Consider the following 26880-nt stretch of genomic DNA (forward strand, 5'->3'; position numbering starts at 1 on the left):
AGATCATGGTAGGGGAAGTTGAAATGCCCATTGTGATCCTTGGAGATCCCGCTTACCCATTAATGCTGTGGCTCATGAAACCCTACACAGGGAGCCTTGACAGCAGCAAGGAACGGTTCAACTACAGGCTGAGCTGGTGCCGAATGACTATGGAGTGTGTCTTTGGCCGTTTAAAGGGCCGCTGGCGATCTCTGTATGGGAAGCTGGACTTGGCCGAAAATAGCATCCCTGTGGTTATATCCGCGTACTGTGCCCTCCATAATATTTGTGAAGGGAAGGGTGAAAGCTGCACTCAGGCATAGACCTCCGAGGTTCAACACCTGGAGGCTGAATTTGCACAGCCAGAGAGCAGGGCTATTACAGGGGCCCAGCCCGGGGATGCAAGGATTAGGGATGCCTTGAGGGAGCAATTTGAAGCTGAAAACCAGTAGTGATATCTGGTGCCCTGCACAGGAGTGAAGTGTGGTAGTTCCAATCTTTAGGAATCAGTGTTTGCTAAGCAGACAAGCAGACTTGCAGTGCCTGTTTATTTCCTGGGCTAAGGAGTCTTTTACTTTATGCAATAATAAAGAATGTTTTCAAAGCCAAAAAATCCATTTATTGAAAAGAAAAAAAAATTATTTATTGAAAAGAAACAAGGAGGTGGAGTGGGGAACGGTGCAATCACAGATTCGCATATGTCCTGTCTGATGTGCTGTGCAGTGAATGCTGCACTTCAGGATAGCTATACCGCATGGTGATGGCGGTTGAGTGCAGAGGGTCGTGGTTTTCAGGGCTGGGTGGTGAAGATACTGGTGTTGGAGGCAGCTGATGGCGTGAAGAACAAGGAAGTTGGGGAAAGTGGGTTGGAGGTTACATTGGGGCACAACAGAAAGAGTTTTGGAACAAGGGCTGTGGGGGGGGGGACTGTTTGCGTTTGCGGTATTGCTCCTTCTGCATGGCTACGAGCTCCTGCATAGCGTCTGCTTGGCGCTGCAGGACTCTTATGAGCCGATCCGTGCTTTGCCGCCGGTGTGCTGCGTTTTCCTGGTGGATCCTGCTTTCTCTTTCCCTCCAGTTCTGTGCTTTCTCATTCTCTTTAATAGATTGCCGCATCACTTCTTGCAGCATGTCTTCTTTGCTTTTTCGCGGTCTCTTCCTGAGTCTTTGCAGTCTCTGAGCAGGTGATAAGAGGGACAGCTGAGGTCTCAAGGTTGATGCAGCTGTATAGGGAAAATGCAACATTTAACAGAGGCAGCATTGTTTATACCAGACAGAGTAATGATTTCCCCCGCATTTAAGGAGTAGAAAACACACAGGGTCTACACATAGCATAATTTTCCCGTCCGAAACAGAGCACACATAACCCACGGGAGCCTCAAAATTGTGAGTAAGGGGGCCTGATTGTTTCAGGGCTGCACTGTCCTCTGGGTTTCTGTGCCTTGGGGAGAGCCAACAGCTGCAGGGGGCACCTACACTGAACACTGTCCCAACATTTTCCACAGGAGTTTGTCCTGGATGATATCTCGCTGCTGAGGGTGACCTGGGAAGCAAGGGAGGATTCATAGATTCATAGATTCTAGGACTGGAAGGGACCTCGAGAGGTCATCGAGTCCAGTCCCCTGTCCGCATGGCAGGACCAAATACTGTCTAGACCATCCCTGATAGACATTTATCTAACCTACTCTTAAATATCTCCAGAGATGGAGATTCCACAACCTCCCTAGGCAATTTATTCCAGTGTTTAACCACCCTGATAGTTAGGAACTTTTTCCTAATGTCCAACCTAGACCTCCCTTGCTGCAGTTTAAACCCATTGCTTCTTGTTCTATCCTTAGAGGCTAAGGTGAACAAGTTTTCTCCCTCCTCCTTATGACACCCTTTTAAATACCTGAAAACTGCTATCATGTCCCCTCTCAGTCTTCTCTTTTCCAAACTAAACAAACCCAATTCTTTCAGCCTTCCTTCATAGGTCATGTTCTCAAGACCTTTAATCATTCTTGTTGCTCGTCTCTGGACCCTTTCCAATTTCTCCACATCTTTTTTAAAATGCGGTGCCCAGAACTGGACACAATACTCCAGCTGAGACCTAACCAGAGCAGAGTAGAGCGGAAGAATGACTTCTCGTGTCTTGCTCACAACACACCTGTTAATACATCCCAGAATCATGTTTGCTTTTTTTGCAACAGCATCACACTGTTGACTCATATTTAGCTTGTGGTCCACTATAACCCCTAGATCCCTTTCTGCCATACTCCTTCCTAGACAGTCTCTTCCCATATGTGTGAAACTGATTTTTTCTTCCTAAGTGGAGCACTTTGCATTTGTCTTTGTTAAACTTCATCCTGTTTAACTCAGACCATTTCTCCAATTTGTCCAGATCATTTTGAATTATGACCCTGTCCTCCAAAGCAGTTGCAATCCCTCCCAGTTTGGTATCATCCGCAAACTTAATAAGCGTACTTTCTATGCCAATATCTAAGTCGTTGATGAAGATATTGAACAGAGCCGGTCCCAAAAACAGACCCCTGCGATACCCCACTCGTTATGCCTTTCCAGCAGGATTGGGAACCATTAATAACAACTCTCTGAGTATGGTTATCCAGCCAGTTATGCACCCACCTTATAGTAGCCCCATCTAAATTGTATTTGCCTAGTTTATCGATAAGAATATCATGCGAGACCGTATCAAATGCCTTACTAAAGTCTAGGTATACCACATCCACAGCTTCACCCTTATCCACAAGGCTCGTTACCCTATCAAAGAAAGCTATCAGATTGGTTTGACATGATTTGTTCTTCACAAATCCATGCTGGCTGTTCCCTATCACCTTACCACCTTCCAAGTGTTTGCAGATGATTTCCTTAATTACTTGCTCCATTATCTTCCCTGGCACAGAAGTTAAACTAACTGGTCTGTAGTTTCCTGGGTTGTTTTAATTTCCCTTTTTATAGATGGGCACTATATTTGCCCTTTTCCAATCTTCTGGAATCTCTCCCGTCTCCCATGATTTTCCAAAGATAATAGCTAGAGGCTCAGATACCTCCTCTATTAGCTCCTTGAGTATTCTAGGATGCATTTCATCAGGCCCTGGTGACTTGCAGGCATCTAACTTTTCTAAGTGATTTTTAACTTGTTCTTTTTTTATTTTAGCTGCTAAACCTACCCCCTTCCCATTAGCATTCACTATGTTAGGCATTCCTTCAGACTTCTCGGTGAAGACCGAAACAAAGAAGTCATTAAGCATTTCTGCCATTTCCAAGTTTCCTGTTACTGTTTCTCCCTCTTCACTAAGCAGTGGGCCTACCCTGTCTTTGGTCTTCCTCTTGCTTCTAATGTATTGATAAAAAGTCTTCTTGTTTCCTTTTATTCCTGTAGCTAGTTTGAGCTCATTTTGTGCCTTTGCCTTTCTAATCTTGCCCCTGCATTCCTGCGTTGTTTGCCTATATTCATCCTTTGTAATCTGTCCTAGTTTCCATTTTTTATATGACTCCTTTTTATTTTTTAGATCATGCAAGATCTCGTGGTTAAGCCAAGGTGGTCTTTTGCAACATTTTCTATCTTTCCTAACCAGAGGAATAGCTTGCTTTTGGGCCCTTAATAGTTTCCCTTTGAAAAACTGCCAACTCTCCTCAGTTGTTTTTCCCCTCAGTCTTGATTCCCATGGGACCTTACCTATCAGCTCTCTGAGCTTACCAAAATCTGCCTTCCTGAAATCCATTGTCTCTATTTTGCTGTTCTCCCTTCTACCCTTCCTTAGAATTGCAAACTCTATGATTTCATGATCACTTTCACCCAGGCTGCCTTCTACTTTCAAATTCTCAACGAGTTCCTCCCTATTTGTTAAAATCAAGTCTAGAACAGCTTCTCCCCTAGTAGCTTTTTCAACCTTCTGAAATAAAAAGTTGTCTGCAATGCAGTCCAAGAATTTGTTGGATAGTCTGTGCCCCACTGTGTTATTTTCCCAACATATATCCGGATAGTTGAAGTCCCCCATCACCACCAAATCTTGGGCTTTGGATGATTTTGTTAGTTGCTTAAAAAAAGCCTCATCCACCTCTTCCACCTGGTTAGGTGGCCTGTAGTAGACTCCTAGCATGACATCCCCCTTGTTTTTTACCCCTTTTAGCCTAACCCAGAGACTCTCAACACTTCCGTCTCCTATGTCCATCTCTACCTCAGTCCAAGTGTGTACATTTTTAATATATAAGGCAACACCTCCTCCCTTTTTCCCCTGTCTATCCTTCCTGAGCAAGCTGTACCCATCCACACCAATGTTCCAATCGTGTATTATCCCACCAAGTTTCAGTGATGCCAACAATGTCATAGTTGTATTTATTTATTAGCACTTCCAGTTCTTCCTGCTTATTCCCCATACTTCTCGCATTTGTATATAGGCATCTAAGATACTGGTTTGATCTTTCCTCCCAGTTTTGTCCTGACCCTCCTTTCTCTCTGCCAATATAGCCCACACTCCCTCTCGTTTCCGACCCATCTCCCTGGTCTCCATGTTCCCCACTTACCTGTGAGCTTTGCTCACCTGTCCCCGTCGAACCTAGTTTAAAGCCCTCCTCACTAGGTTAGCCAGTCTGTGTCCAAATAGGGTCTTTCCCCTCCTCGAAAGGTGAACGCCATCTCTGCCTAGCAGTCCTTCCTCAAATAGCATCCCGTGGTCTAGGAAGCCAAAGCCCTCCTGGCGACACCATCTTCGCAGCCAGGCATTCACTTCCATAATGCATCTGTCTCTGCCCGGGCCCCTACCTTTGACAGGAAGAATTGAAGAGAATACCACCTGCGCTCCAAACTCCTTCACTCGTACTCCCAGAGCCCTGTAGTCACTCTTGATCCGCTCAGTGTCACACCGCACAGTATCATTTGTGCCCACATGGATGAGTAGCATGGGGTAATAGTCAGAGGGCTAGATAATCCTCGACAATGCCTCCGTAATGTCTCGGATACGGGCTCCCGGCAGGCAGCATACCTCCCGAGATGAAATGTCAGGGCGACAGATGGGCGCCTCCGTCCCCCTCAGCAGAGAGTCTCAGACCACCACTACCCTACGTTTCCTATTCGCAGTGGTGGCAGCAGACCTCCCAGCCTTAGGGGTACAAGGCTTCTCCTCCTTTACTGTAGGGGGTGATTCCTTCTTTCCTGTATCAAGAAGAGCATAACGGTTACCTATTACCACGGCAGGAGGGTTCGGAGCAGGGGTGGAGCACTGCCTGCTGCCAGAAGTAACCAGCTGCCAGTGTCCACCCTGAGCCATCTCCTCCTCCACCAGTGGTGTATCAGCAGTCCTGTGTACTGGGACAGCTACCTCAGCTGTCTCCACATGGACACTGTCCAGGAATTGCTCATGGATTCGGATGCTCCTCAACCTAGCCACCTCCTCCTGTAGCTCTCCCACCTGCTGCCTGAGAGATTCCACAAGCAGGCACCTCTCACATTGGATGGCCTCCCCAGCCTGGATATCAGTAAGTGGAAATTGCAAGTTACAGTCTCTGCAAAACCACACCAGGATCTGGGTAGAAGCATCCATGCTCAGGTGCTCTGTCTGGCTACAGGCACAGGTGGAGGAGACAGAAGCAGTGCTGGCACAGGTGTTGCGGGTCTTCCTAACCATCGTAAGCCTCCCTCTGTCAAACTCCCGTCTGCAGCCCCGTCTGCTGAAAGGGTTGTTTAAGCAAGAAGTTTTGAATGTAGTTGGTTTATAGGTATTAAGGGGAATAAAGGATCTTCTACTGCAATGCGGCTTCCGCTCTGGCCCATATGCAGCTTACCTGTGTGCAGCAATGATCCTCCTGCCCCTCACGGCACAGTGGCGCGGACACGTTAGCCTGGCTGGGACAAGGACCACGGTGGCTCTCCCGATAAACCTGCACAAGCGCATTGCACACGTTCTGAATGAGACATTCCAGGAGATTACCAAGGCCCATTACCGCAATGTGATAAACCACATCAATGCACTATTCCGCATCTAGGCATGCATGCCTAACTCTCCTCTCCCAAAGAGCCAGCACCAAAAAAATTCCTTCCCGGAAAAAAACCCGCTTACTGGGAACCTGCTCTTCTGTTTGTCCTCCACCAAGTACCGGCCGCTGCGACTGGCTACCTTCCTCCTGGCTCGAGAAGAGCTCCTGGCTGCATGGCTCCAGGGATTCCGGGGTGTCTCCATCCACCCCACCACCCTCACTCCCGTTTTCCTCCTCCTCCTTCCCCCCACACTGGCTCTGAATTGTCCATGGTGGTGCTCGGAGTGGAGGTGGGATTACTCCCACGTATCACATCCAGCTCTTTGTAGAATCGGCAGGTCGCGGGGGGAGCACCCGAGTGGCCATTTGCGTCGCGGGCTTTGCGGTAGGCACTCTGCAGCTCCTTCACTTTAATCCTGCACTGCAGAGCGTCCCAGTCATGGCCCCTTTCCATCATGTCCTTTGATACCTTCCCGAAGGTATCATAATTCCTATGGCTGGAGTGCAGCTGGGACTGTACAGCTTCCACCCCCCAAACACTGATGAGGTCCAGCAACTCGCCATTGCTCCATGCTGGGGCTCGCTTGGTGCGTGGAGGCATGGTCACCTGGAAAGATTTGCTGATAGCACTCCACGCCACGCCGGGCTGAGCAAACAGGAAGAGGATTTTTAAAATTCCCGGGGAATGTAAAGGGTGGGTCATATGGTTGGTTACCTGAGGCCAGGGCAGTAGAGTTTGAACTGATGACCAGAGTGGCTAGAACAGGCATTGGGGGATACTGCTGAATAATTCTGGAGGCCAGTCACAGCGCATTGGGTGGCCACACTGGTGCCGCAGCGCTGCAGTAGCAGCGCAATACACACTATTCCTCTCGGGGACGTGGAGTACATGCAGCGCTGCAACCACGGAGATACAGCGCTGCAAATGCCTTGCCAGTGTGGACGGGGAGTGAGTTACAGCGCTGGGGGCGGCTTTACAGCGCTGTAACTCGCAAGCGTAGCAAGGCCAATGGTACTGATAAGACATCCACCTCTGTTGTATCTATCTGAGTGCCTCACAATTTTTAATGTATTTACCCTCACAACCCCTATGCCAAGGGTAGGCAATCTATGGCACGCGTGTCGAAGGCGGCATGCAATCTAATTTTCAGTGGCACTCACACTGCCCAGATCCTGGCCACCGGTCCGGGGAGATTCTGCATTTTAATTTAATTTTAAATGAAGCTTCTTAAACATTTTAAAAACCTTACTTATTTTACATACAACAATAGTTTAGTTATATATTATAGACTTATAGAAAGAGACCATCTAAAAACGTTAAAATGTATTATTGGCACGCAAAACCTTTAATTAGAGTGAATAAATGAAGACTCGGCACAACACTTCTGAAAGGTTGCCGACCCCTGCCCTATGCAGTAGGGCAGTGATATTATCCCCAGTTTTCAGATGTGGAACTGGAACACAGAAAGACTAAGCCCCAGATCCTCAAAGGTATTTAGGCTCTTAACTCCCATTAAAAATAAATGGAAGTTAGGCACCTAAATACCTTTGAAGATCTGAGTATAAGTGACTTGCCCAAGGTTACACTGGACATCTGTGGCAGAGCAGGGAATTGAATCTTGGCTAGTGCTCTAACCACTAGATCATCCTTCATGCATTTTCTATGTGAATTCTGTGCTGGTAGACAGGCCAGATTGACAGCCCTGGTGAATGGCACCAGTGCAGCTCTGTCTTTAGGGCATCTGAGACCCAGAGGAAAATAAAACCTAAGCAAAATTAACACAGTGTCAACAGTTCTAGGCACCATTCACAGTTATTCATTGAATGGAACAGCTGCTCCATAGGAAAAGTTGCAGTTGCTCTAGTACCCCAGGTGGTTCCAGGTGAGGGCCTTCTGCAACTGAAGTAGGTCTTCACTGAACAGTCTCAGCGTAGCACTGATGGGCAGAAGAGGGATGATCATACATAGAACTAAGGCCAGATACAGTGCTCCACCCAGAATGCTGAGCCACCAGCTAGACAACCTTGGTTTAATCGACAGAACAAGTACAGTACGGACAGTAGCAAATACACACTTCCCCCATACTGCTCTGCCAACATGCCCCCACCCTGTCCTGCTGGGGCCACCTCTCGGCAGGAAAGAGGAGCTCATTCCACTTCCCCCAGTCCAATTCAAGTCCTCTCTGCTGAGGCTGCCAGCAAGGAGGCCAAATACTGCTAATTTCAGTGGTGGTGTGGACTTCAGCCCAATGGGAAACATACCAACCAGGAAGCTTACTGTACGTGCATGGCACCGTGGAAGGGAGTTTATTTTCCGGTAACAGCCCAAGACTTCTTTACAATGAGAGAACACTAAACAGAGAAGGTATTAACCCAACACCCTACCAATTTTTTTTTTTTTTACTAAAAGAGATCCTTGTCACTGAAAGAACTGCTACGGTCTATTGGGTAAATCAGATGCATTTTAAAATACCCTAGAAAGATATATACACAATAATCTGTAATGGTTCCAAAGGAGCCATTAGTGTCATTAGGTAAATAAATGTTTTTGGAACATACAGTCTTCGCAAGGAGGGAAAAAAAGAATTTGCTCATAAAGGCCCTGGTGTGTATTTTGACTGTAGATCGTAGCACTTGTCAGATAAAGAACTTGATACAGCACCTCCGGGAGAGTGTGTTATTTTTATTTATAAATGATTTTCTTCACATGCTCCCTTCTTCCCCCCCCCGAAAAAGAATGACTGGTAAAATGAGCCGATTTTCAGCCCTGTGCGGAGGAACAGCACCAGACGTGTGTGTGTGATGACTGCAATTTTTGGTAACGAACAGGGATTGAACTGGGGACTGCCAGGGAACCTCTACAACTTGAGCTAACAGATGTGGGAGCTGTAACATTTATAGTCTCTGCGAATCAAGTACAGAGAGGGACGTGTAATAGAGGGTTCAATGCACCAAGAAGCCCTGGAATAGGCATTTATGGGATATCCTGCCTCTAAGGAAAGTTTCTTCCTCACTCCCAATAGTTAGAGGTTGGTTTAAGCCCTGAAGCCTTTAAAGAGGCTAGGACTTTTCAGCTTGGAAAAGAAGAGACTAAGGGGGGATATGATAGAGGTATATAAAATCATGAGTGATGTGGAGAAAGTAGATAAGGAAAAGTTATTTACTTATTCCCATAATACAAGAACTAGGGGCCACCAAATGAAATTAATGGGCAGCAGGTTTAAAACAAATAAAAGGACGTTCTTCTTCACACAGCGCACAGTCAACCTGTGGAACTCCTTGCCCGAGGAGGTTGTGAAGGCTAGGACTATAACAGCGTTTAAAAGAGAACTGGATAAATTCGTGGAGGTTAAGTCCATTAATGGCTATTAGCCAGGATGGGTAAGGAATGGTGTTCCTAGACTTTGTTTGTCAGAGGGTGGAGATGGATGGCAGGAGAGAGATCACTTGATCATTACCTCTTAGGTTCACTCCCTCTGGGGCACCTGGTGTTGGCCACTGTCGGTAGACAGGATACTGGGCTAGATGGACCTTTGGTCTGACCCAGTACGGCCGTTCTTATGTTCAGCATGAGGATTTCTATCCCCACCGGTACCTTTGTTTATTTTTTTAATGTTTACTATTATAACTCTGGATATTCTTATGATCTATATAGCAGTCTAATCCTATTTATCAGGATCCAGTATAGCAATGCTACCATCTGGAGGAATTTACCATCTACACCATAAATGTCTGATTAACAATCCAGGTTGATGCCAGGAAAATGTGACATTTTTCAAGATTGTCTCAGTCTCTCTTTAGCAAGACTAAAAATTAGTGACTTCTGGTCACAGACAAAGCGCCTGCTCATTAGACACCTTAGATAGATTTTATGAGCAACAATTACACATCCCCAGTGTATCCGTGCTATGCACACAGGCCCTTTAAAACTGAGCTAGGAAAAGCACTAAAGAAAACGTACTAGACGAAGCAATCTTGCACAGATTCTTGCACAGCAGAATGGATCAGATGACTTAAGCAATATTTTGTATCGCAAGTGCTGCAATTTTATGATTCAGGGCTTGTCTACACAAACATTGTGTTGGCAGCAAGCTGACATGTGAATCTACCCTGCATAAGCCTGCCATGGACTAATCCATGTGGATCCTGCTGACTTACTGTCTTTGATCCTACTCCCACTTCAAAACAGGTGAGATCAAAGCACACTAGGGGTACGTCTTCACTTACCGGAGGGTCCGGCAGCAGGCAATCGATGTTCTGGGATCGATTTATCGCGTCTGGTTAAGACGCGATAAATCGATCCCGGATCGATCCCGGAAGTGCTCGCCGTCGACGCCGGTACTCCAGCTCGGCGAGAGGAGTACGCGGCATCGACGGGGGAGCCTCCCTGCCGCGTCTGGACCCGCGGTAAGTTCGGACTAAGGTACTTCGAATTCAGCTACGTTATTAACATAGCTGAATCTGCATACCTTAGTCCGAAGTGGGGACTTAGTGGGGAAACTGTTGGTGCAAGTCAGCAAGGTCCATGCAGACAGTTAGTGAGTAGCAGGCTAATGTGGGGTTGATTGACACCCCAGCTTGCCACAAACTAAATGTTAGTGTGGACCCCACGTATGTCTTACAAACAGGGTGTAAGTAGAGCATTGGGGTTGTGTTGCGCTGGCAGAAAAAAAGATAAATTCAACTTGAATGCCACACTAGAGCAATGAAATTCTCCTCTCCACATGCACCATTGTTGGATGAAATTGCATGAATTGTGCAGGAAAAGAAACACCTCAACATTTCCCCCTTGTTTTTTAAATATATATATATAAAAAAACCCCACTTTCTAATGTTAAGAGCAAAAGCATCAATTTCTCAGGATGTTGAAACTCACAGTGTTTTAATTTAGCTCTCCTGTGTGGCTAGACAGAAGGCTTTGACCTGCAGGATTAGCCACACAACAATCTTCAGGAGCTCTACAGCAACATTTTTAAAAGACGGGCATTTATGGCCTGTCTTCTGTGTGTTACTCTAAAGCCACTACTGACAGTGAGACTAGCTGTTTGGTTTGCTCTGTGCCATCAAAACACAAAGGGTATGTCTACACTACGGGATTAATCCGAATTTATATAATTCGAATTTTGGAAACAGATTGTATAAAGTCGAATGTATGCGGCCACACTAAGCACATTAATTCGGTGGTGTGCGTCCATGTACCAGGGCTAGCGTCGATTTCCGGAGCATTGCACTATGGGTAGCTATCCCATAGCTATCCCATAGTTCCCGCAGTCTCCTCCGCCCATTGGAATTCTGGTTTGAGATCCCAATGCCTGATGAGGCCACAAACATTGTCGCAGGTGGTTCTGGGTATATCCTCCCCCCTCTCCAGGGAAGTAACGGCAGACAACCGTTTCGCGCCTTTTTCGTGGGTGAACAGTGCAGACGCCATACCACGGCAAGCATGGAGCCCGCTCAGCTCAAGACAGCAGTCATGAACATTGTAAACACCTCACGCGTTATCGTGCAGTTTATGCTGAACCAGAACCTGCAAAACCAGGTGGCGAGGAGTAGGCTACGGCAGCACGGCGGCGAGAGTGATGAGGATATGGACATGGAATTCTATCAAACCGCAGGACCCAGTGCTTTGGAGATCATGCTGTTAATGGGGCAGGTTATAGCTGTGGAACACCGATTCTGGGCCCGGGAAACAAGCACAGACTGGTGGGACCGCATAGTGTTGCAGGTGTGGGACGATTCCCAGTGGCTGCAAAACTTTCGCATGCGTAAGGGCACTTTCTTGGAACTTTGTGACTTGCTTTCCCCCGCCCTGAAGCGCCAGAATACCAAGATGAGAGCAGCCCTCACAGTTGAGAAGCGAGTGGCGATAGCCCTGTGGAAGCTTGCAACGCCAGACAGCTACCGGTCAGTCGGGAATCAATTTGGAGTGGGCAAATCTACTGGGGGGGGGGGGCTGTGATGCAAGTAGCCAAAGCAATCACTGAGCTGCTGCTACGAAAGGTAGTGACTCTTGGAAATGTGCAGGTTATAGTGGATGGCTTTGCTGCAATGGGATTCCCTAACTGTGGTGGGGCGATAGATGGATCCCATATCCCTATCTTGGCACCGGAGCACCAGGGTACCCAGTACATAAACCGCAAGGGGTACTTTTCAATGGTGCTGCAAGCACTTGTGGATCACAAGGGACGTTTCACCGACATCAACGTGGGCTGGCCGGGAAGGGTTCATGACGCTCGCGTCTTCAGGAACACTACTCTGTTTAAACGGCTGCAGCAAGGGACTTACTTCCCGGACCAGAAAATAACCATTGGGGATGTTGAAATGCCTATAGTTATCCTTGGGGACCCAGCCTACCCCTTAATGCCATGGCTCATGAAGCCATACACAGGCAGCCTGGACAGGAGTCAGGAGCAAGTGCAGAATGGTGGTAGAATGTGCATTTGGACGTTTAAAAGGTCACTGGCGCTCGTTACTGACTCGCTCAGACCTCAGCCAAACCAATATCCCCATTGTTATTGCTGCTTGCTCCACAATCTCTGTGAGAGTAAGGGGGAGACCCTTATGGCAGGGTGGGAAGCTGAGGCAAATCGCCTGGCTGCTGATTATGCGCAGCCAGACACCAGGGCGATTAGAAGATCACACCAGGAAGCGCTGCGCATCAGAGAAGCTTTGAAAACCAGTTTCATGACTGGCCAGGCTATGGTGTGAAAGTTCTGTTTGTTGAAAACCTGCCCCCTTGATTGACTCATTCCCTGTAAGCAAACCACCCTCCCCCCTTAAATCACAGCTTGCTTTTAAAGGAAATAAAGTCACTATCATTTAAAAATCATGTATTCTTTATTAATTGATTATAAACATAGGGAGCGAACCAACAAGGTAATCTGGGTGAGGTTTGGGAGGAGGATAGGAGGGAAGTAAAAGGCCACTGAAAAAATTGAATATAATGACAGCCTTTTGGTTGGGCTGTCCACTGGGGTGGAGTGGGAGGGTGCACGGAGCCTCTCCCCCTGTGTTCTTACATGTCTGGGTGAGGAGGATATGGAACATGGTGAGGGGGGAGGGAGGTTATACAGTGGCTGCAGCGGCAGTCTGTTATCCTGCTGCTGTTCCTGAAGCTCCACCAGACGCCGGAGCATGTCCATTTGATCACGCAGCAGCCCCAGCGTTGCAGCCTGCCACCTCTCATCTCAAGCGTCCCTCATGACCTCACGTTCACTGGCATCTTTCCTGTATTTAGATACCGTGTCCTTCCACTCATTCAAATGAGCTCTTTCATTGCGGGTGCATTCCATTATTTCCGAGAACATCTCGTCTTGCGTCCTCTTTCTCCGCCGCCTTATCTGAGATAGCCTTCGGTACAGAGGAGGGAGGCTTGAAAAATTTGCAGCTACTGGAGGGAGGGTTGAAAAAAGGAGAAAAGTTTTTAAAATGATACATTTTACAGAACAATGTTTATACTCTTTCACGGTAAACAACATTATTTACATTACATAGCACATGCGATTTCATTACAAGGTCGCATTTTCCATCTTAATATTGAGTGCCTGTGGCTTTGGTGTTAGAGATCACAGACGCAGGTCCGGGCAACAGAATTCAGCTTGCATGCGGCCATGGTAAGCCATTGTCTTTCGGCTTCTGCGCCCTCCTTTCCCACATACAAAGCAAAGCCCGTTGACTGCTGCGGTTTTCCTGTTAACCTTCAGCAGCAGAAAACAAACTAACCCCCCCCCCATCCAATTCTCTGGGATGATCGCTTTATCCCTCCCCCCACCGCGTGGCTGGTAACAGGGAAGATCCCTGCTAGCCAAACACAAAAAGCTCAGGGCCAATTCCCCCCCTCTGCGCTTGGCTAACTGCAGGGAAGGATTTCTTTTCAGCCACAGGCAATAGCCCAGTAGGAACAGCCACCTCCCTTAATTAAATTCCCATATTTCAACCAGGTTACCATGAGCGATATCACTCTCCTGAGGATTACACAGCGAGATAAAGAACGGATGTTGCTTGAATGCCAGCCAACACCGGGACCATACGCTGCCAGGCTTTGTCATGCAATGATAAGAGATTACTTGCTACTAACATGGCGTGGTCAAGTGTCCTACCATGAAGGACGGAATAAGGCTGCACTGCCCAGAAACCTTGTGGCAAGACTTTTGGAGTACCTCCAGGAGAGCTTCATGGAGATGTCCCTGGAGGATTTCCGCTCCATCCCCAGACACGTTAACAGACTTTTCCAGTAGCTATACTGGCCACGAATGCATCCCAAATCCTCAGGGCAAAGTAATCATTAAAAAACGCTTGCTTTTAAAACATGTTTTATATTTTAAAAGGTAAACTCACCTGAGGTCCCTTCCACTGGGTCATGGTCTTGGATACTGGCTTGGGAGGGTACTTCAGTCAGGCTGAGAAAAAGATCCTGGCTGTTGGGGAGATCGGAGTGCTGTGTGCTCTCCGCAAGCTCGTCGTCGTCCTCCTCCTCCTCTTCCCCGTCCGCAGAATCCTCAGGTGTAGCTGATGAGATTACCCCCACCTCAGAATCCATGGTCAAAGGTGGGGTAGTGGTGGCGGCCCCCCCTAGAACTGCATGCAGCTCGACGTAGAAGCGGCATGTCCGCGGCTCTGACCTGGAGCAACCGTTTGCCTCCTTTGTTTTTTGATAGGCTTGTCTGAGCTCCTTGACTTTCACGCGGCACTGATCTGAGTCCCTATTGTGGCCTCTCTCCATCATGCCCTTGGAGATTTTTTCAAAAGTTTTGGCATTTCGTCTTTTCGAACGAAGTTCTGCTAGCACTGAATCCTCTCCCCATATAGCGATCAGATCCAGTACCTCCCGTACGGTCCATGCTGGTGCTCTTTTTTGATTATCGGCCTGCATGGTTACCTGTGCTGATGAGGTATCTGTGGTTACCTGTGTTCTCCACGCTGGGCAAACAGGAAATAAAATTCAAATGTTCGCGGGGCTTTTCCTGTCTACCTGGCCAGTGCATCCGAGTTCAGATTGCTGCCCAGAGCGGTCACAATGGTGCACTGTGGGATAGCTCCCGGAGGCCAATACCATCGAATTGCGGCCACACTATCCCTAATTCGAAATGACAATATCGATTTTGGTGCTACTCCGCTCGTCGGGGTGGAGTACAGAAATCGATTTTAAGAGCCCTTTATTTCGAAATAAATGGCTTCGTTGTGTGGACGGGTGCAGGGTTAATTCGATTTAACGCTGCTAAATCCGAATTAAAGTCATAGTGTAGACCAGGCCAAAGACATTCCACCGTCACAGGAAGGAGAGAAAGGGAAAAACATAACAGAAATCAAAATCACTCACCAGCTAGAAGGAAAGCTAATGCACTCTGCTGCATCCAGATGCAAAATGGCTATTTTAGGGCTACAGCCACTTCTTTCTCCTCAATGTAAAGGAGTAGCTACCAGAAAAACATGCTGGGAAAGGCCTCTGCCAAAGGCTGCCTTGCAATGAGCTTGAATCTCTTCTCATGCCAATTTTACACTGGGGTAAGTCTACTCATTAGCGTGGAGTTATTCCTGGGTTGCATAGGTGTGAGTGAGATTAGGCCTAGAGTCAGTTAACATACTGCAAGCCCTATTGAGGCTTTTGAGAAAGGAGAGGGGTAGAAGAGGGTTTGTAGATCTAGGCAAAAAAGCTTAATACTTTGTATTGAGCTAGGGACCAAACCTACACACAATTACTACCATATATATCATTGCTCTTTCTAGGTGAAATTTACCCCTATTTGCACACTTTAGATTCATTTAAACTCACAAAATAAGTCTTAATTGGCACATAGGCCCTGCCCTGGGGTGAATTTCACCCACGCATAGTTCCTTTGGGCCTGATTAGGTTATCAGCTACAGCTATGTCTATCAAGAGGCATTCTGTTGTAGGCTGCTGTAAATCAGATCTACTGACATCAGCAATGCAATTACTGACCATTTGTAATTGTGTTTTGCAGGGTGGTTTTAGTATGCATGCATCTAGACTCTAGGGCAGGGGTCGGCAATAACTTGAGCAGGGGGGCTACTCCACGAATTTTGGTATGTCATCCTGGGTTGCACATTTCTACTATATTAATGGAGGGGGTGCGGAGTCCGGAAGGGAGTTTAGGTGCAGGAGGGAGCTCTGGATTGGGGCAGAGGGTTGGGGTGCAGGAGAAGGTGAGGGGTGTGGGCTCTGGGAGGGAGTTTGGTGCAGGAGGGGCCTCCGGACTGGGGCAGGAGCTTGGGGTTCAGGAGGGGGTGCTGGGTCTGGGAGGGAGTTTGGTGCAGGAGAGGGCTCTGGGCTGGGACAGAGGATTGGGGTGCAGAAGGGGGTGCAGGGTCCAGGAGGGAGTTTGGGTGCAGGAGGGAGCTCCAGGCTGGTGCAAAGTGTTGGGATGCAGAAGAGGATGTGGGGTTTGGGAGGGAGTTTGGGTACAGGAGGGAGCTCTGGGCTGGTGCAGAGTGTGGGGGTGCAGGAGGGGGTATGAGGTGCAGGCGCTGGCCGGGAGGCGCTTACCACAGGTGGCTTCTGGCCAGTGGCTCAGCAGGGCTCAGGCAGGCAACCTGCCTGCCATGGCCCCACACCGCTCCCGGAAGTGGCTGCAGCCGGTTGCTGCTGGCACGTCTCTGCGGGCCTCTTGGGGGGAGAGGGTCTCCGTGCACTGCCTGTGCTTGCAAGCACCGCCCCCGCAGCTCCCATTGGCTGTGAGGACATTGCTGGGGCCAGGGGCAGCAGGGGTAGCTGCTCCCCGCCTTGCCAGGGGCGTGCAGAGACATGCCAGCAGCAGCCGGCTGCTTCTGGGAGCGGTGTGGGGCCACCACAGGCAGGCAGCCTGCCTGAGCGCCCCACTTCGCGGTGGGACTTTTAGCAGCCAGGAGATCGCGAGGGGGCAGCCAAAGAGCCTGGCGGGCCGGACAGAAATGTTAGATGGGCCAGATCCGGACCACAGGCTGTATTTTGCTCACCCCTGCTCTAGAGCAAATGGAGATGCACATTTTAAAAACAGAAATGAATAAAACAGCTCTTGCTCTCTGTCATATATATTTAGATTGATTCTAAGTTAAAAAGGGGTTTCTAACCAAGGCTCCAAGCACCACGGTTATTAATTCCAAAACCAAATAAAATGATACAGCCAACAGAACACAAAACTCTCCTCTAATATATAGACAGATAAATAGATAGCTATTAATTAGAGGGGAGTTTATGTATATATCTATTAACATAATATATTTATATGTATTCATAAATATATATCTATTAGAGAAAAGGCACTTCTCTTTCTTCCTATTGAATTTCAGAGGTCTGTTGCAAACCGTGGAGGTGTTAGAGTTGCAAGACTCTTCTTATGGAAAGTGTTAAGTAACTTAAACGTAGGGGTCATTTCCCGCTCCCCCTATGTGAGATAGATAGATAGATAGATAGATGAAAATATTATTTTGTATTAAAATATGCAGGTGTGAAATGTGTTTGATACCTAAAAAACGGAGCCCACTCCAATGACTGTCAGTATCGGGAAATTCAGAGTCTCTCCACCCACAGATCTATAGATAAACAATCCACATTGCCATCTAATATGTGTCTCCCCTTTCAGAACTGCGCACACATTTGCTACAATGGGGCGGAAGGGGGCAAAGATTAAATATTTATTCTCTGATGAAAACTGATATAGAAACTTGTTCAGAACATTTTACGGAACATAAATAATAACTTTGTCATTCAATCTCCTTTTGGTAAACACATCAGTCAAACAAACCGGTCTCTTCTAGATCTCAGAATACCCGGGCGCTGGCGCATCTTCTTGCCTTTTCACTAAAGGTGAAATTCACCCCTAGTACATAGGGGCCAGCAAAAAACATTGTACACCACTTAAAATATCAGAGCCGGCCATACGCACTGAACCCATCAGGACAAGCATGAGTCCTATGCACTATATAACCCCTATTTGGAAGGCTTAAGAAGTACACAATCCTTGAGCTGGCCCGCTGCACAGGGTGAGTTTAGACTGTAAGCACATTGGGGCAAGGGCCATATATTTGTTTTAGGTTTGTACAGCGCCTAGCACAATGGAGTCTGGGTCCATGGATGGGGCTCCTAGGCTCTACCACAGAACAAATACATTACTAATAATAAATAGTAATAATGAATACTTGGTAACTAAATACCTTTCACTCTACAGTCGGCCCAGTGCTTGTGATCAGCTTGGGCAGGTCTGTTCTCATTCCCAAGAACGCTGGGGGCAAGACTTCCTCAGCAATCCTCAGCCACGGGACACTTTCTGGGAAGAGGCTGCAGGCTGGTTTTAGGGCGTGATGAAAGTCTTGGTTTTTTTAGCAGGGCTAGGTGCCTACTTCCATGGCCCCCTCGTCATAGTATCCAAGTGCCTTCCCAACACTAATGCATTTAGACTCGCCACCCCTCTGGGAGTTAGGGAAATGTTTTATCCCTGATTTACAGATGTGGAAAAGGAAGCACAAGAGGGGTCATGACATTTGTTTCAGTTCCCATACGAGTCTGTAGAAGAGCCAGTGCTGAACCCTGCAAGAGGTCAGGCTAGGTGGTCATAGGTCTTTCTGGCCTTAAAATCTATGGGTGATGTCCCAACCCTATTGAAGTCCATGGGATTATTACAATTGACTTCAATTGGGCCAGGATTTGATCCGACAAATCTCCTGAGGCCCTGTTGACCCTTCCTCTTTCTTGTTCTTCATATTTGCTACCCTGACACTATTTTTGTTGCTTTTTTTGTAATAATTGGGGATCAATCCATATTTAACTGGTATGTGAGCGGGGGAAAATAAGCTTAAAGTGTGTATGTGCTATTGTGAATAGGGAGGGATTTGAACCTGCGTATAAGTGCTGTCCTGAATTGAGGCCTCACATTGCTATTGCTGGACATGATTTAAATCAATGTCTCACACTCACACAGAGGCCTAGCCATTGAGGCAGTGTTTCCTAGTGGATAGAGCCCTGGCTTAGGACTCAGGAGACCCAGGTTCTATCCTTAGCCTGCTATGTGACTTAGGGCAAGTCACTTCCCTTCTCTCTGCCTCAGTTTCCCTATCTGTAAAATTGGCAGATACGGACCTCCTTTGTAAACTGCTTGGAGAGCTCCTGATGAAAAATTCTCTATGATTATTATGGCTCCCCACTAACCCTTCCTGTTGCTAGCTTTAGGAGTGGAGCCTCAGGTAGGTAAATATCACCCCATTTGGGTTGCCTGGTGGACAGAGTACTTATCTGGGCCTTAGGACACCTGGGTTCTAGGCCCAGCTCTGCCTCTGGCCCGCTAGGTAACCTTGGGCAAGTCACTGCCCCTCTCTATGCCTCAGTTTCCCCCCTCTGTAAAATGAAGACAATGATACTGACCTCCTCTGAAAAGTGCTTTGAGAGCTACTGACAGAGAGAGCTAGATATTATTGTGACAGGTTTCAGAGTGGTAGTCATGTTAGTCTGTATCAGCAAAAACAAAGAGGAGTCCTTGTGGTACCTTAGAGATTAACAAATTTATTTGGGCATAAGCTTTCATGAGCTAGAACCCTGTGGACGCCTCGTTGTTTTTGCAGCTATTATTGTATATTTCCCAGGAATGATTCTCATTTACACGAACGCTCCTTTACAGTGCTCTGATAGTTATTCCCACGTTAAGGCCCCTTTCCATTACCAGAGCAGCACAAAGGGGCTGTAGTGTAAACAAGACTTTGGCCTACACATTTTAAGGCCAGAAGATATCATTAAAAATCATCTACTCTGACTTCCTGCAAAACACAGGCCACAGAATTTCCCCCATGATTCCTGCGGTGGAGAAGTTATGCAATGTTACTAATTCTATTGTGTGCAGTACAGTGTTAGCACTGAGAAATAACAGGGATATAGACCAAGGGTAGTAGATTGTGGGTGGATGTTAATTTCCATGTGTTTGTGTACTGATTTCACATTATAAATCTAACCCCAGATGATTATATTCAGTCACAGCCTGCAAACAAGTTTGATCCTGCAGTAATTGACACTTAATGCTTCTCCTGATAGCCATCAAACCTTGAATGTTTGCTAACGCACCATATCCAGTGGCATTGAGTGCCTAACACATTTAACATTAAGTAACAACAAGAAAAAAGTTCTTGCCAGTTGAACTCGCTTGCCAATAATAATCACAAAACCAAACACAACCAGGGGTGCAAACACAACTGAAGCAAATTAGTTTAAAAAATGGCCAAACATCACCGGCAAATGTTTTTCAGCACTCACGCAGCTCTCATTCCAGTACGCATCATGGGGAAGCATGGCCAAAGGGAGAGAAATCAGAAAAGGAAAAGGAAGGCCAAATACCAGAGAAATCATCGTTTTAACCATGAGATTCATTGGGCTGAGGAATAGTGTCCCACAGGAAATGATGGAAACCTTTTTATAGGAGCCACTTACAAGAACACAAGACAAAATAGTGGTGTAGGGCAGGAGTTCTCAACCTTTTTCTTTCTGATGCCCCCCTTAACATGCTAGAAAAACTCCGGGACCCTGCGGGGAGGTGGAGCTCCAGGCCGGGCGCAGGGGGGTGGGGGGAATGACCCTGGGGCATAGGTGTAGTTTGACTTCTATTTGGGGGGAGGGGCAAGGGTTGGCAGGGCTCTGGCCAGCTCTGCACAGCGGGGTGCAGGGAGGGAGCGCCACCTCTGTCCCTTGACTAACCTCATCAGGCCACCCACCTGTCTGGGGCTATGTGCTGGTGGCTACTCCCCGAGGGCTCTGCTGGGCAAAGAGAGGCCTGGGAAGCTCTGACTGGCTGCATGAGCAGTCAAAGGGGGCTGGGAGCTGAGGAGCAGCCCTCACCCCACACCCCAGCACCCCCCCATCCCCAAACTCCCACCCAGAGCCTGCACCCTGCACCTTAATCCCCTGCCCCAGCCTAGTGCCTGCACCCCAGACCTCCTACCCCACCCAAACTCCCTCCCAGAGCCTTGGGCAGGTGGGAGGGCAGAGTTTGGGGGGGCAGAGTTTGGGCAGGTTCTGGGCACCACCAAAATTTCTACAACCTGCCACCCTTGAATGCCATGGCTGCCCACTCCATGGCACCGCCAGCTGGAGGAGCAGTTGCTCAGCACTGCCTGGCTCTGTCTTCCTGCCTAGGCTCTAGCCAGAGGGTGGGGCTGCCCCCACGACTGCCCGACTCTGGGTAAGGCACTGCAGTTTGGGGGGGAAACACCCTTGTGCCCCCTCAATTCTGTCCATGGGCTCAAGGTTTCTGCTAGTAAAGCTCCGGCGCTCCTGGCTTCAGGGGGAGCTTGGGATTTCAGCCCCGCACTGCTCACAGCTTCAGGGGGAGGGGAGAGCTTGGGGTTTTAGCCCTGCACTGCTCCCAGATAGAGGGGAGGGGGGCTCGGGGTTTCAGCCCCACACTGCTCCTGGCTTCAGGCCTGTGGGGGAGAGGGGCAGGGCTTGGGGCTTCAGTCCCACACCACTCCTGGCTTCAGCCCCATGGGGGTGGGGGTTGCGCTGGGACTCGGGGCACTGGGTTTCAGCGGCAGGGTTCTATAACCCCCCTGAAAGGGCTCGGGGACCCCAAGGGGCCCCCAAGGGGCCCCAGACCCTCAGTTGAGAACCGCTGGTGTAGGGCACAATGCTGCAGTGACCCTTAGGGAAAGAGGTCTAGAAAGCTTTTCCATCATTAATTTCTATGGATACATCTACACTGCAGCTGAGCAGTGCGATTTCCAGCCTGTGTAGACAGACTCTGCTAGCTCAGCTTGAGTGAGCACACTCAAAACAGTAGCATGTCCGTCGAGGCACTGGTGACAGCTCAGGCTGGTCTCTGTGCCGCAACATTCATGCTGCCGTTTTGAAGCACACTAGCTCAAACTGAACTAGCCCAAGCCAGTCTAGCCTGGCTGGGAATCGCACCTCCCTGCCCCAGTGTAGATGTGTTCTATGAGTCTACATTTGCCAGGGTTCTGGACACTCGCTTCCCTGTGCACAAGCTGGTGAGATTGCTGATGCTTGCTGACGATTGATCTGTCTTTCTTAGTGGTTTATACTGCAGCTCATTGCCAAACTATCTGAGTGCCTTCAATATAAAATCAATAGCTAAATGCATACAAGACTTCATGACAGGCCAAAAGATAGCAGAAATCTTCACATAGTATACCCTATGTATTTTCAACCATGTACATCAAAACTGAAGTCAGACATTGACTAGGGTTTTTTTTTTGTTTTTTTTTAGCATTACAAACTTGACACATTTGGTGGGTAGGAGAGAATTAGTGTCTTTCAAAGAACTCTGTGACAATAAAACATGTGACAATAAAAAATTAATCTTTAGGTCTTGGGTATATCTCGTAATTGCAGCCCAGTGCACCGTGAAATTCACACCTTGTATCGCTGGAATATGCATACCATCAGGATTAGCATCCATTTCAAACCTGCCATATTCTAGACAAAACTGAAAGGAAACAAATTACCCTTGATCTCCTTGTCAGAATTATATGAGATGGTTCCCAGGTGAATCCCTCAGAGAAGCTAAGCTGTCGCTCTGCAGGCTAGAGTTTGGACTTACACTAAAGAATGCACAGTCCCCACTGGGAAGAAGGATGGGTGTGTTTAAAATGTATCTCAAGGTAAATCTAGTTAACTTATTTGTCTTCCTACATTTGGACTATGCAACCCTGCCAAACTGGACTTTGCTAGAGAAGATGGACAGGAGAACAGGTGCCACTGACAATGCAGGAAGAATGTAGGTCATCAGAACCCGAGACACAATTTGGACAGGCCATGAGGGTTACTTTTGCAAAACCTGACATGGGCTCCTTTCTTGCCTGTAGTGCCAAGACCTTGGGTTTAGGTCTCATTTGAACACAGTTCCTCCAGCAGACCAGACTGGCACCATAAGTGGTCATCATTTCAACACTGAATCAGAGGATACAGCATCCCCTTACTGATCTACCAACACCCTCTTTGCTGTGTGCCTTGGAAGTCTCGCATCCAAGTACTGACTCACTCCATTAAAATGGAATGAGGGGCAAATTCAAAACCACTGAAATGGAGCACTTGTTCACACAGTGCCCAATTTGTACAACTCATTGGTCACTTGTCAGAGATAGGATGCTGGACTGTGGTTTATAATATAATATATAGAGATATACCTATCTCCTAGAACTGGAAGGGACCCTGAAAGGTCATTGAGTGCAGCCCCCTGCCTTCACTAGCAGGACCAAGTACTGATTTTGCCCCAGATCCTTAAGTGGCCCCCTCAAGGATTGAACTCACAACCCTGGGTTTAGGAGGCCAATGCTCAAACCACTGAGCTATGTTTGATCCAGCATGGCCATTCCTATGTTCTGCTACCAGCCTAGTTAGTTTTGCACAATCTGATGAAATGATACTATCAGTCAGAACGCTAAACCCTAGTCATACATTCTTAGAGTTACAGATTATCCTTGATCTTTATATACACAAGTCTATGTCAATAGGAGTTCTGCCTGTGAAGCAGCCATCTTGCATGCATTTCCAATGGATTCTGAAATAGCTTCAGGGCCAAAGACAAAGCTGCATTTGTGTCCAAAGGGATTTTGTATCCCAGTTTATTTGTAATTTCTATTTCATAATAGTAATGTCACTCTGCAGTCAGTGCATTTCTAAGGATTAGTGCAGTCCTTGGGTTCTTAAAGTCATTCTGCCTTCCAACAGTCCTGGAAGCAAGGTATAAGCCAAAAATCATTGCCTGTGGTACCATGACAAGAGTCAGCCAGGATACACTGTGCACACATCGCTTGAAAGATCTCTATGAACGAGAATGATTTCAAAGCTTATTTGCGGAGGAGGGCAAAGAAAGCCAGGTTTGCCTACCTGCCCAGACAGCCTTGGCCTAAAGAGGAAGGATGGTTGTGGAGAGGGCCAAGGACTTAATATCAGGGATCAATTCCTAGCTCTGTCCCAGCCTCACTGCCAGCCAGAAATCTGAAGGTTTCCCTGCCCATGCAAAAATGTGCTCAGCTGTGATTCCAGTTTAGATGCAAAAATCTGCAGGACCAAAGAAGATTTTCATCTCCGAGCTCTGAGGAAGTTGAAGGGCACCCACAGAACAGTGTAGCATACTAGCTCTAAACACGTTAGCTCTGGGTAGCTCAAAAGATTGTCTTTCACCAACAGAAGTTGGTCCAATAAAAAGATATTACCTCACCCACCTTACATCTCTAAGAAAGTTTGAGACTGAGCTGCTCTCTTTAGACACATAAGCAACTTGAAACCAAGAATGACAGCAAGATGCCACCTTGTGGCAAGCAATAGGAGCTTAAAAACTCCTGTCTCTTATCTAGCGGAACAGCAAGTTACACTATAGATTTAATAACCTTAATTTTAGGGTGTGGGAGCCTAGTAAAAATTGGTGTTTTTTTCCCTAAAAGATTCACCTCTTGAACGGATGCAACTATAAGAAAATCCCAGCTTTCATTTCAAAAGGAAGTTTCTAGCCCTCAGAGTGGCAAAGAAAAGCTTGCTCAGAAACCAGAAGGCAAAACCCCCAAGATGTGTTTTTTAAGAAGCCCCCTTGCTTTTGGGACTCTAGACTCATCATTCTTGGGCAGCGGCAGCTCACAATACCGATTTTACTTCCAAAATAAAGATCAAACAGGAATAATTTCTACTGGCATTGTATAGTTTGAAATTTACTATAAATACCAGGACAAGAGGATTTGCTAATTCTGGATGTACAAATTAGGGACAGAACCCTGTTCCACATAATTTCAAGTTGGCTAAAATCAACCTGGTTTAGGAGTTTAACTCCAAGTATTACTAGTGTTACTTTGAGAAGGGGCAGTAGAGGAAATCCCATGAAGGAATGGTGCATGAACAAGAAGGTAGACCTGGGTAGCAATTTTCCTGGCAAAAGATAATCTGTGCACCTGATTCATTGTTGTCCTGCATCTTGTGAAGTAATTTCTTCCAAGGCAAGCTGGCTGTACAATGTTGCCCAATCAAACTAGCAGTTTTGTCAGTTTTATTTTGGAGAAAAGGGGGAAGTTCCAACATTCCATTTCAACATTTTCAGAATGAAATGTCATTTTGAAAGTAGAAAGCAAAAAACTTTATTTCTACAATTGTTAATTGCTAATTTTGACTCATATTCCAGATTGTTTAACTCAACCAAGTTTTGGAGTTTTCATTCCTAATCAGAAGAATCTTCCATAAAATAGAATGTGTGTTCTCTGGGAAGCTCTGTCTATAACAGGCTTCCTTTTAGCTAGCGAAGGATTTTAAATTCCACGTTGGGAAGAAAAAACAAGTTTTGCTACAGGAACAAGCCAGCCAAAAATTCCGGACCTTTTGGACTTGTGAATCTCCCACGCTAACCCATTTCTAGCAGGAATGCTTCAACAAATGCCTCCTGGACCAGGAATTGTAGCCACTGAAATGGTAGTCCTGGATTTGCAGTAGAGGTCTACAACGGATTGTAACTCAACTTTTAAATACCATGACAAAGTATTTTTACCTTGAGGTTTAATGGGGAAGGGATGACAGCCAGGTGAAATCCCAATCTTTCCCTCCCAGCCCTGCACCGCCTTCCACTGAGACCCTTCCAACTCTCTTCTCTAGGTATCCCATCCCAACAAGTGCTAGAAGGCACCATCCCTCCAAGGAACAAAGAACCCTAATGCTACTTGCCCATCTCAACTTCCTGCTCTGTTGACATGCCAGGCTGAGGTTTCTTCATTTCACTATGACCCACAGTCTGTCACTACCGTGTTTCCGCTGGTTCCCGACCAGGACAAGTTATGGGGGCACTTGTAGATCAGTGATCCATACAGGTAGTGCATGTTGGGACTGGCTCAAGTGTTCTCGGCTGTCCTTGTCTTTCAGAAGCCAACTCCACTCCATCCACCCCTCTTCCCAAAGAGCCCCTGGGGCCCAGTAAATCCTTAAGGCATTGGCTACCTAAGGGTTATTATAACACGTTCCACAAATGTCTTCTCCCATAAGAACTGCAAGATTGCTACTAATAGGGACAATTTTTACCCACCAGCTGATCTGCGCCAAGTCATCCTATGTCAATTACTTCTCTGCTCCAGCCCATGTGGGTGTGATGTCATGTTTTAGACTGCAGGCCCGGTCTATGGTATTTTTCTGACTTCCATGACCTTAGTATCTGATATCCTTATAATCTTGGATATATTTATCCTCACTCGGGTGAGGTAGTAAAGGGCCACTGTGACTATTTTACAAATATGGAATAGAGGCACAGAGAAGCTAAATGACTTACCCAAGGGTCACAAAGGAAGTCTGTGGCAGAGAAGGGAAATGAACCCAGTTCTCCCAAATGATAGGCCAGCACCCCTAGCCACTGGAGCATCTTTCCATGCTCAGAGAAAGAACTGCCATTTACAGTGTTTGCCTAATACCTAGCACAACAGGGTGTTGAGGCTTCCAGGGGCGACCACCATATAAAAGTTAAATTAAAACAAATCAAGCACGAGTCTGAAGGACAAAGATCAAACACTTTTTATTTCCTCGAGCTCCAGTGTTATAACTGTAGCAGCATTTCAGAAGCCAAACTTTCTGCATTAAATATGTATGTGTTCTCTTCAAAAAATGTACAATGTCAAATTAAAAAAGCAAGAACTGCAATTTTAAAACATCAACTTAAAAAAAATCTTAACACTCATCCTTTCCCTTAAAAAACATGTGCGTTTGTTGCAGCCACAAAGCAGCAATACATCTGTTTCACATACAAAGTGTGTTTTAAAATGTCAACAGAATGTTACTGGCTTCCATGTTGAATGTGCGTTTATTGCAACCTACATGAGATGCAGCCTAACATGGCTTTGGTGGGGATCCTTTAAATTTGAGATTCAGCAGGTAAATATTGGAGTTGATAAACAAGAGTTAAATTTTAATGAAGTCCTGCAAGAAGACAAACTGGACAAGGTTCCAAGAGGTCTCCATTCCAAGTTAAAGTT

The 26880-nt window shown here is 47.0% G+C and overlaps 1 protein-coding gene across 8 annotated transcripts in view; it reads right to left on the reverse strand.

The window, feature by feature from the left end:
• The window catches only part of SLC25A37 (solute carrier family 25 member 37), a 54088-nt gene continuing 27208 nt past the window's right edge, over positions 1 to 26880 (reverse strand). For 6 of the 8 annotated variants that reach the window (XM_065584517.1, XM_005285152.4, XM_065584519.1 and 3 more), the window contains one exon: positions 26405 to 26880. This exon is cut by the window's right edge and continues 4804 nt beyond it. Coding sequence is in view for 2 of the 8 variants with exons in the window: in XM_065584516.1 (XP_065440588.1) it covers positions 2916 to 4307 (1392 nt within the window). In the remaining 6 variants the exon portion in view is untranslated. The other 2 variants (XM_065584516.1, XM_065584515.1) reach the window with 2 other exon arrangements.

The sequence above is a fragment of the Chrysemys picta genome, chromosome 2, assembly GCF_011386835.1.
Source record: "Chrysemys picta bellii isolate R12L10 chromosome 2, ASM1138683v2, whole genome shotgun sequence".
NCBI classification, from domain to species: domain Eukaryota; kingdom Metazoa; phylum Chordata; order Testudines; family Emydidae; genus Chrysemys; species Chrysemys picta.